At 33.8% G+C, this 12,383-nt stretch overlaps 1 protein-coding gene across 2 annotated transcripts in view; it reads left to right on the top strand.

Annotated features, from left to right (window-relative positions):
- The window catches only part of LOC150110390 (uncharacterized), a 100,854-nt gene that overhangs the window by 71,429 nt on the left and 17,042 nt on the right, over window positions 1–12,383 (top strand). For both annotated transcript variants that reach the window (XM_090393462.1, XM_090393468.1), the window contains 2 exons: window positions 2,774–2,835; window positions 8,879–9,004. In XM_090393462.1, coding sequence (XP_090249588.1) covers window positions 2,774–2,835; window positions 8,879–9,004 — 188 coding nt within the window. The remainder of the gene's footprint in view (window positions 1–2,773; window positions 2,836–8,878; window positions 9,005–12,383) is intronic.

Genomic DNA, 12,383 nt, shown 5'->3' on the forward strand with positions numbered 1-12,383 from the left:
TGATGCACCCAAGACATAGTGTAATCACTCATGCTGGTCAGTGGACAGAGGTTTACTGATGAATCAACTTTTCCGCGGAATATCTTCAACCATTGTCTCACAGACAATTTCTGTAATGTGTCTCTTCTATATGTATTTTCTTGGACAGTGTTCAGTAGAATTATAGGTCGCATATAGGTCGCATGCTCTCCAGTGTTTGGGAGTGATTTAAAAAACTCTACGATATTACATTTTCATGTCCTTTGTCCTCCATCGAATGCTCCGTCGGTTGGCACCAGTGGGCTACTCAAAAGGTTTTTCAGTTAACGGTGAAGAATGGCTTGTCAAGAGAGGCTATAGAATTCTCGCACCTTCTCATTAAAGATCTCAAAATGTTATGGATATAAAATGTAAGCAATACGAAGTAAACCCCTAGGACTACTGTTGTACGATAAGGAGCCTGACTCCATAGCTGCATCATGGCTATAGTAGCGCTCTCAACATTACGGTATCATGCGCTTGCAGCCTCTTTCAATAATACTCGGTTTTCCTTTTGGCCAGCAGATGTTCGGGACTCAAAAGTTTTCATTTTAGCAAAGTAAAGGAATGGAATCCATAAAAACGATGTATTTTTATGTAAGATACAGCGTCTAGGTGGGAAGATAATTTTAATATTTTATGCGAATTTCACTTACAAAAGTTTTCAAAATTCTCAACATAGTAAGTACCATAGGCAGGATAATGTAATTCATTGACTCTACTCGATAAACGAAGCATAGAAATGTTTCGCTTATTGTCACACACGCTGTAAACTTCAACCATTACCTAAGTCATTCATAAATACTTATGTTTACATTGCGATTCCAATCTACACCATGTTGGTTAGAAACGGATTAATTATTTCGCTTTTACCAATTTGAGCTATGAAGACGAGTACATCGTGGATGGATTTCCGATTTGTTACTGATACATGTTCTTAGGTAAAGCCTTGTTATGAAGCACTTACTTTCTTCAATATAAATAGCACATCGACCATAACATTGATCAGAGCTATTCTGTAAATTAGCATTAGTGCTGACTAATTTGTTTACTTTTATTTATTTTGAACCAGTTTTGTGTTCATACTATATAATTGAGATGAAATATATTCCATGAAGAGGTCATAAATACTCCTGTAAATTATTAAATGGTTACTTATCTAAGAGCTATAGTATAGCGTATATATACTCATTCTTTGATTAGGCAATTTAAAATCAACACCAATAAAATAAATGATATGAGAAAACTATGAAGTTTAATACAATAAAATACTCCAAATGTTTAGTTAATCGGTTGTAATTTTAAATAGCCAAGAACAAAGCGCCACTTAATTCAGTATGGATAAGGAAATTGTGACCTAAATTTTTTTATTATTATCCACCAACTGACTGCAACTACACCAACGCCATCTACCACCGCCCACCACCACCACCACCACCACTAGTATTTTCAAGGATAATCACAAACATCCATGCCCACGGTGGAATTTGAACCCGCAGCCTTTTGGCTGGAGAGCGGATACGCTAACAATACGAGTGGTTGTTTAGCATTTTTATAGCATTTATTTATAGCAAATTTATAGCATTTATTCTGATATCTCTCAATAAGATAGCGTATATATACACTCATTCTTTGATTAGGCAATTTAAAATCAACACCAATAAAATAAATGAGATGAGAAAACTATGAAGTTTAAACACAATAAAATACTGCAATTTTTTAGTTAATCGGTTGCAATTTTAAATAGCCAAGAACAAAGCGCCACTTAATCCACTATGGATAAGGAAATTGTGATTTAAATTTTATTATTATTATTAGACACCTCCAGGGAGTCCAAAGACTCATCGAGGGAGGGCACCTGCTCTACAACTCTGTTTCCGCCACTCAATGCACCAACTGACTGCAACTATACCTGCTGTTCATTCTACCGCTATGGTTTTATCCCTTGTGCTAACTGAATTATAATTCGAATTATTATTCAGAGTATCGAGTGAAAAGTGTACATTCAAAAGTTTAATAACAATAATGAAATCGCATCTGAAGTAACACAAGTAGTATTGTAATGCATATATATGTTACCGCTAAAGTGCAAACCGTTAATGTGCACATTAATAGCTAATCTGCAGATTAACTACGGTGATCCGTTAATGTGCGGAAAATTGTTTCATTTCTCAAATTACCTAGGTAATCTGCAAATTACCTAGGTAATCTGCACATTACCTACTAGGCACTCGTTAAAGTGAAAATAAGATCTTTGCTGGAACAACAGCAACGTTTCTGTATGTTTAAATTAAGATAATGTTATTTATTTATTTTTTGATATCTAAAGAATCAAGTTAATACAATCAAACAATCAACAAATTAGTTGATAGAATCAATCATCAATCAATTAATATAATACAAGGAATCAAACGGTTTAAAATATTATTACAATTAAGAAAAAAAACATGATAAAATTATGTTTACTTATTAAAAAACCAAACTAAAAGTGGAGGGAGAGGGGGGAAGGAGTAGGGAAAGGAAATGAGAGAAACAAACTTTTGAACTTTAACGATACGGAAGCCGTTAATGTGCACATTACCTAGGTAAAATGCGGAAAACTCTTGATTCCGCACTTTAACGGAGCAAATCAGTTAATCTGCAGATTATCTAGGTAATGTGCACATTAACGGTTTTCGCACTTTAGCCGTAACATATATGTAAATTCTGTCTAGGAAAGAGTGAACTAATCTCTTCTCATTCTTTATTATTATAGTGTTAACAGAAGAACACCACTTAAAATATTTGAAATGCTTAGAGGAGAATTTTTACAAAAACGTAAGTATTTTTCCATGATATATATTTTTTTAGTATTTGCCTCCCATCCACGAAATGTTGTAAGCCTTTTGTTGGTTTACATCAATACAGTGAGCGGAGAAAGGATTTATTTAATTGTTTCATTATTTTACTATTATTTTATATATATATATATATATATTTTTTTTTTTTTTTTCATAATTGAAAAATCATGCTCTAGCGAGCAACGCTTTCGTGCTGCTTCATGCCTTCCATAACTGGGGCGATGATATCACCGAGCGATAAAATCACTTGCAGCTGCAGTTCTAAAACCGTATGGGAAAAAGGCTAGGAATTTGAAGGAAATAAAGCATGACACACAGAAGAATGAAATTACGGGATGCTATAATGATTCCAGTAATTCGTCGAGGTTAAAGAAATAAAGACGATGATGGATATAAAATGTATCATGCACACAGGTAAAGCAAAAGAAAAGGAAATATTTTGATTTCGAGCTGATCGTCCAGAAAGGCCAAATAGCACTTAAGAGAGAGAGAGAGAGAGAGAGAGAGAGAGATAGATACAGTTTACTTAAATATAATTCTTGCGCAAATATGTGCAAGAAATATTAATGTGTAAAAAATAAATATAATTCTTGCAAAAAAATATGCTATAGAATTGCGAAAAATATCCATGATAGCTCTCTTTAACTTTTTAAATGTGTTAAGTAAATATATATCTACGCCATTCATAAATAACGTTAATTATTTAAACTTAAACTTTACTTTTTCCAACTACTTCTTTCAACTTACTAGGTTAGGCCTATAAAGTACTTTAACATAAACCTCTCAGGGTTAATCTTACTATGACCAATTTCTGTTCCCCCTGCTATTAAACAAACTTTGTATTATAAGTAAATATAATGTGTGCAGTTCTTACTCTCATACAAATCAAATTAGAAAATTTATTTTATTATCAACTGTGCCATCTCATTTGGTTAAATTTTGATAGAACGTTAGGGTGAGGAAAAGCAGGAATTAATCACTAATTATATCCAAATTTTCTACATGCAAGTCGTGACTATTTGTATTGGAGATAGTGCATTAGCCAAAGGAACACATCAGGTATTTTTACTAGACAAGAAGTACATTTACACTAGAGAGACTTTGAAATTATCACACTTAACCCTTTTTTCAAACAGGTGATGCAATCTGTATGAAAAAAAAAAAAAAATCACAACGCTGGGTATACTCATTAAACATAAGCTATGTACATACTTGCCCACTGCGTAAACAGATTAAATAAAATCCTTCCCTCAAATACTGACATAAATATAGCCTCACTATATATCGATTCTTAATAGTACAGCTCCCTATATTAAATTAAGTGCACATTCACAGTTTTAATAGACAAGTTCTCTAATATTATTCCCACAAAATTTTGTGACTTAGTTACCGCCTTATATACACACGTTTTCTTGCAGGCACATTCATGAACCTGACTCCCGACATTCACGTCCTACTAATTACAAAAAAAATTGCCTACTTACATATTCACCATAAACGCAAAGAGTCCAGGCCATTCAACACGGAAACAGCCATAGTTACCGCTGGGCTTGCGTTTAATTGCTGAGGAAATCGTCTGCTGTGATCTGGAGACGTAGTTCCTACAGCATTCGACGGGAGAATAGCCTTGGCGACGAGCGGAAGAAAAAGGCTTGATTTTTTATTTATTTTTTTTTGGCTAGCTGGGTGAAGCAAGAATGCTTTTCATATTCCATGTTATCTGTAAAAGAAAATGTATGCATGGGGTAATATAGCACTATAACCCCTGATCATCGCTAGGAGGTAACAGCAATAGCTCTGCCTCTTTTAAAACTTCATTGGCTACAGCATTGCCATCCATTACCCTCCCTGGTTACCCATTTTAGTCGCCTCATACGACATGCATGGGCTACAATGGAACTATTGCTATCCCGGCCACCACATGGGATATCCTTGAGTTAAGGGGAACAATCTCCTTTTATGCAAAAAGGTCACCCTTTGTTCTCTATTGCAGTCTTTTCGGGATTAGCCTCTAGCGATGATGTCATTTGTGCGGATCAGTCAACAACGATTGACCTTGCAAACACCTTTGGTTGGTGTTTGGTCATTGCTAATCCGGCATAATCCCCACTTAGAGCTTTACAGTCATCTTTAACATATATATATATATATATATATATATATATGTTAAAGATACCAAGTAATTTTTAAACTTGATTTTACTCCATTTCCCAAGTAAGCAAACAGACAAAAAGTCAAGTTTGCGCCTGCAATTGATGCAAGTCTAACTGATCCTACAGGTAGTGCAAGACCAAGGCAACTCGTGGTAAAGGTAGGGCAAGCTCCGATCACTAATCTTAATATTTACCCTTAATGCCAAAACACATCTCCAAGAAGGGGATGTATGATGTTTTGTATTAAAGGCAAGGTGCCACTACCCAGACCGGTTTCGACCTTATGAGTAAGTAAAGCCGTCTCTAAAAATTCGGACGATCCCTAGGCCACTCAATCGTGGGCGAAAGACCGTCCATCTCAGCGTTGGCTCCACTCAGTGATGGCCTTCCACCCACACGCCACCACCGAGCAGAACCGCTCAAATTCCGAAGAAAATCATTCACCGACAAAGCCCCTCAGCGGGCCGTGCCGGAGAACACTTTCCCCGGAGACCCAAATTGCTCCCTTAAGGCAAAAACCCCAAGGGAGCGAACTCATAATAGCTCCCACCGGTTTCAGCCTTTTTTGAGGCTTCATCAGTGGGAGCTAGGCTAGAATACAGGTAATACAGGAGCTAGGCTAGAATTTAGTAATACAGAGCTTGTAAGTATTTTACCAAAACTAGTTACCATAAGGTGTTTTAACCTTATTAAACAAAAATCTCTGGAGGAGATATAAATGTAGAAAGTATTTTTACCTTGGGTAAAATTATGTTAAAGATACCAAGTAATTTTTAAACTTGGTTTTACTCCATTTCCCAAGTAAGCAAACAGACAAAAAGTCAAGTTTGCGCCTGCAATTGATGCAAGTCTAACTGATCCTACAGGTAGTGCAAGACCAGGGCAACTCGTGGTAAAGGTGGGGCAAGCTCCGATCACTAATCTTAATATTTACCCTTAATGCCAAAACACATCTCCAAGAAGGGGATGTATGATGTTTTGTATTAAAGGCAAGGTGCCACTACCCAGACCGGTTTCGACCTTTATGAGGCCTCATCAGTGGGAGCTAGGCTATAATACCAAGATTTAGTAATACAGAGCTTGTAAGTATTGTATGTTTGCTTACTTGGGAAATGGAGTAAAACCAAGTTTAAAAATTACTTGGTATCTTTAACATAATTTTACCCAAGGTAAAAATACTTTCTACATTTATATCTCCTCCAGAGATTTTTGTTTAATAAGGTTAAAACACCTTATGGTAACTAGTTTTGGTAAAATACTTACAAGCTCTGTATTACTAAATCTTGGTATTCTAGCCTAGCTCCCACTGATGAGGCCTCAATAAAGGTCGAAACCGGTCTGGGTAGTGGCACCTTGCCTTTAATACAAAACATCATACATCCCCTTCTTGGAGATGTGTTTTGGCATTAAGGGTAAATATTAAGATTAGTGATCGGAGCTTGCCCCACCTTTACCACGAGTTGCCTGGTCTTGCACTACCTGTAGGATCAGTTAGACTTGCATCAATTGCAAGCGCAAACTTGACTTTTTGTCTGTTTGCTTACTTGGGAAATGGAGTAAAACCAAGTTTAAAAATTACTTGGTATCTTTAACATAATTTTACCCAAGGTAAAAATACTTTCTACATATCTACACATATATATATATATATATATATATATATATATATATATATATATATATGCACTATTATTATAACATCTATTTAGCACATTATATTTTCTTCATTACACTTTAAATATTATTAAATACTGAAAAAATATAAAAAAATTGGAAAATCGTTTGCGAAATATAAGCGCAACAAATATCTTTCCAAGAGAATTTATAATACTGCCCTGAACTAATCAATTTCCTCCTTATTTTTTTCACCAATTAATTATCTGTAATTTTTAAATAGACTTTTGTTAAGCTAAACTCGCATTTGAATACTCTCTCACTCTCTCTCTCTCTCTCTCTCTCTCTCTCACACACACACACACTGGGAGCTAGTTTGGCGTTAGTGCTTATCTTTATCTTTATTTCTAAAAATAATGCTAACAATGCACACAATTTTGAAAAAAAAATCTCTTTCTTATTTGATTGAATTTGACATACATTTTTCGCGTTACTGTTGTAAGTTTTGTTGCAAAGGTATATGGCCCTCCCAAAGTATGTTCTTTTCCATATTACTCTGGTGAGTAATATGGAAAAACTACACTGAACAGGAGCGTGCGTATAAAGGCACAGTTTTCTGGTAAACGATGCCTGTGCAGTAGTCCATTACTAGAACTGGCAAATAATTCGCAGTTAATGGATTTCCATCGAAGTGTTGTCAAATACTGGTTTCTTGTAGTGATCATTTTGTGGATTATGGAACAAATAAGGTGAGCTTACGTGTGGTTGATGTTATTAAAATGAAGATCAAAAAACAGCAATGAGGACTACACAATTTGGTGGAAAGAGATCAGAGTTGAGAACAGTATTGTGCTCTCTGGTACACGACTGATTTCTTTCAAACAGGTACTACTGGTTTTTTACTCCACATCTGTAGCGTTAATTGCTTCGGTCAAAATTCCATGAAGATGAATTTGAATGAAGCAGACTGAAAGAATTCAATCTGCTCTCATTCAAATAATCTGTTTCTTCTCTTGGAAATTAAATAAAGCGATAAAAGCTTCAGACTTCATATAGAATAATGAAAAAATGATGTATGTTATTTAATGAATAGAAAGGTTAATGAGTATTTGTGAGTAGTTGTGATATTTCTGATATACGTATATTTTAGCCAATAAAATTAGGATTTTTTTGAATGATCCTTTCCTGATTATTTGTTGGTTATTTCATGAAATAATAGCGTGGCCTATGATTATTTCATAGACTACCTATGCACATAGCTAATTGTATATTGTCTAAAACCTGACCAGAAATCTATAGAAAGAGAGTGAGTGTTATTGATTTCAATACATTATGCTCGTTCTTGTGTACATTACAGGTTTTAATTCATTAAATTTATTTCTTAATATTTTACAATCTATATTTTTTATTTTTAAAGAATTTAACTTAACAGTTGTTTTATTTTTCCTGTTTTATTTCCGTTGTTTAATATATTTCTCTCGTTACTTTTGCTTATTCATCTTTTAACAAAATTTCCAATCACATGCTATTTTAGTTCATTTATCAAGTTCTGTGCTAAATAGTAAGTCTTCCTTAGATTCAAACATACCCATGTATGTCTAATTATAAATCTTTCTAATATGATATATTTTAATTGGTAAAACTGTTAATTCTATGTTTATTCTGTGGAAGATAAGAGTCAGCTCCATCAAAAAAGCTTTGCTATTTTCATTAATTATTTAATAACATTATCATTTTCATTTTCTGAATTCGAAGTTACCTGTTTCTTTCGGAGTCTAATGTAATATTCAGTATATTAAATATATAGTATACTCTAGAACAGAAGCTTCCAAAGTGAAGAGGGAAATCGTTTCCTGGAGAGTTATGGTTAGGAAGGATTTTTAACGAGATATAGAGAATATTTTCAAATTCCTGTCGACGCAATTTGTTTTCATATAGTACTTTGAGCTCTGTGATTTATGCTATTAGCTGAAAAACTAAAATTACTTTCTTTTTTAAAGATATTTTATTGTGCAATAGAGTGTTATTAAAACCACGCTACCGGCCAAGACGTCTATAGACGTCGAGTTTATCATGGATGCGAAGTGCATGTTAAAATTTTAATACCATTGATATTACATTGAAATATGTGATGGATACGAAGCGTATGCGTATCCGTATTTGATCCATAATGGCCGGTGAGGTGGTTAAAGCGATAATTAAATAGACTTCCACATATTTATTCCACAGTAATGTGTTAATTTTATTTTCAAGGTTATAAAGGACAGAACTGATTGTGTTGCTGAAGTTGGAGGTCCATCGGTTAATAGCACAAGTGGTTTCTTTCAGTTTCTGTGCGGCGATGTTCGAAACAAATGCCATTGTGCTGAACCTACTGAGGTAAATATTCACATTATAATGGTGAATTATTTTAAGTAATATTTTGATCGTTGTTGTGAACAACAGAATATATAGTAACATAGTATATACTAATTAGAAACTTAACTTTACTTAACTGTTGCACAGTGAAGTAAAGTAACTGCTCAACACGAAGTAGTCTTTCCAGATGTTCCAGAAAATTACATAATCCAAATATCCTTCTAGGAAACTTTTCCCCTCAAACAATCAATTCTGCCCATGATAGATTCTCTCAGCTTCAATGATTCAATTGAGTCATCAGTAATTATATCGAAATTCATTCTGATTGATTGAAGATAAAACTTAAAATCGCATGAACTCATAGACGTAAATCATGCCATTCTTTATAAACTTCTATTTGCAGATAGAGATATCTTATGCGTACACATAGTTTGATATAAAATGGCATTTATATTACGTCAAATTATACCTTTTGTGATCATCTTCTTTGATGGTTCATGTTACTTCTTGTTATCACGTCACTATCTCTCTCCGTATGTGTGATGGCAAGATGATAATTAGTGATCAACATCTTTGTTATGTAGATTAGATTTTACGTTCTCTGTGTTTCTGTATGCTGTCATAGGTATTATTTCATATGCAGAATGTCTGGATGTAGTAGTGAAATGAATATCGATGCAACTTCGCAAATTAAAATGTAAATTTCAAAGAAAAGCAGGATTCATAATTCAGGAACAGAGTCAGTTAGCATGATATACATCCGATTAAGAGAATGAAAGAGGACTCCTAATGCGTATATTAATATACAGTATTTCAGATATTAAAATAATATCATTAAAGAAACTACAAGCTTCTGTTTAGCCACTACGATGATTTACATAGAAGCATCTCGGAAAGGGTGAGACGCGTTAAATTAACTCATATATATATATATATATATATATATATATATATATATATATATATATATATATATATATATATATATATATATATATATATATATATATATATATATATATATACGGAATAAGTCTATGATACGGAATAAGTCTATGTAAACACATCAAACAACCACCTAACAAAATTAGAAATATTACATAGGAAAATTATGTCAACAGTGATTTGGACACCTTATACATAATAGCCAATATCCGACCAGCACATGGCGACACACAGAATCCTGAGCATTATAAACCTAAAACACTACATAACATTATTAAGGAATAACTTCAACATCACCTATCGAAACAACATAGATACATATCGTATAACACGATCGGCAACAACTCTTTACATCTCTACACCCTTCAACAACTCATACGGTTCTTTTGTGAGATCACATCAGATACCTACTACTCAACTATCTACCAAGAAATTCAAGACACATAGACAACTACAGAAACATTTAAACACAAACTCTGGAAAATATACCAACAAAGTTAATATACTATTAAAACTAATATACACATCACAAATCGCTAGCATCCAATGCCTACAACCCATCTATAAACAGTAGCAGCAACATAGATACTGACGGCTAATCCCACTCTCTTCATAAAAGTTAACCCAAGCTTCGATGTAGTGGGATTAATTCGTCTCAATTCAACAACACATAATCCTTATAATCAAAGACTGCAAATTCTGTAACAAAACTTTCAGTACGCTGTTTAATAACAACGAAGATCTTCTCTTCTTCTCCTTCTTGAGTATTCTGCAATTGAGCAGATTCTTCTTTTAGTAACAGAAACTTTCCTTTCACTCTCTTCTGTTCTGAGCCTTCTCTTTCAAGGTTGTGTACCTGTCTGCATTCAGCATATCATCTAGCATTGTTTTACTTACTCTTCCTCTGGATCTTTTCCCGCCTATTTTTCCTTCGATTACATCTCTGATGATTCAATTCCCTCTCAGAATATGTGCGATCCAGTTTCCCTTGCTTCTTTTTATCCTCCTTAACATATTTCTTTCTTCTTCTACTCTTTTTAAGACCTGTTCATTAATTATTTTATCTGTCCATTTGATTTTTTCCATCCTTCTCCAAATCCACATCTCAAAGCTTTCCAAAATCTTAATTTCTTCTTTCTTCAATGTCCAAGTTTCAGATGCATAGAGGGCAACACTCCACACATGTATTATTCCTTACTATGCTGGTAACCTATTTATCATAGAGGGCAACACTCCACACATAACATTTTATTAGTCTTTTCTTTAGGTTTCTATCCATTTGACTTCTGAATAAATCCCATTTTCTATTAAAGGCATCTCTTCCTATTGCTATTCTTGATTTTATGTCACTTTTACATCTTTCATCACTGCTAATAATACTTCCTAGAGATTTAAATGTCTTTACTTCATTCAATGTTTCCCCATTTATACTTATATCCATATTTGCCTCTTTCCTTGCTATTTTCATCACCTTTGTTTTTCTGATTTAATTTTCATTTCATAATTGATACAGGATTCCAATAACCTGTTCAACAGATGTTGTAGTCCTATTTCAGTGTTTGATAGTAATGCCTTGTCATCTGCGTATCTTATTGCAAATATCTGTCTACCTCCAATCTTTATTCCTTCTTCCGAATTTTCCAGTACTCTTCTTTTAACATTGCTTCGGAATACTTGTTAAACAAAATTGGTGACAAAGAGCAGCCTTATCTTACCCCCTCGTCCAATGATACCTGTTTCTGTTGTACCATATATGTCTCTCACCATGGCAGTTTGTTCCATATATAGTGAAATAATTACTATTCTGTCTTTCCAATCTACACCAGCCTTTTGCATTACTTCTACCATCTTATCCCATTTTACAAAATCAAAAGCTTTTTCAAAATCTATTTAACAGACATTAACTTCTTTATTAAATTCCAGACTTCTTTCCCTTACTATTCTTAACAGTCCAATCGCATCTCTTGTTCCCCTACCCTTCCTGAAAACAAACTGATCTTCTCCAAGAAATTCTTTCACTTTAGATGCAATTCTTTGTGGTAATATTATCATAAGTATTTTTGATGTATGAGAAATGAGGCTTATTGTTCTAAAATCATTGCAGTTCACTGCAATACGTTTCTTTGGTATAAATATTAAGGTCATAAAATCTTTTGGTAGTTTACCTTTGTTGTAAGTTACATTTATTATTATGGTTATTTCTTCAGTTCCTTTCTTCTGAAGTTGTTTCAGGAATTCTGCAGGTATTTCGTTTATTCCTTCTGCCTTTCCACATTTTAGTTATTTAATGGCCATTTCTACTTCTGACTGACTTCAAAATCTCTGGGCCTAGATAATCTTCATTTACCTTCTTTATATCTTCTAATGGCAACTCATTTGGTCTATTTTCCTTATCATATAGATCTTCAATGTATTCCTTCCATCTCAATAGGATTTTATCTTCTTCAGTTATGAT

This window comes from Typopeltis vanoorti, chromosome 1, assembly GCF_054136105.1.
Source record: "Typopeltis vanoorti isolate ZY-2024b chromosome 1, IOZ_Tvanoo_1.0, whole genome shotgun sequence".
Lineage (NCBI taxonomy): Eukaryota > Metazoa > Arthropoda > Arachnida > Uropygi > Thelyphonidae > Typopeltis > Typopeltis vanoorti.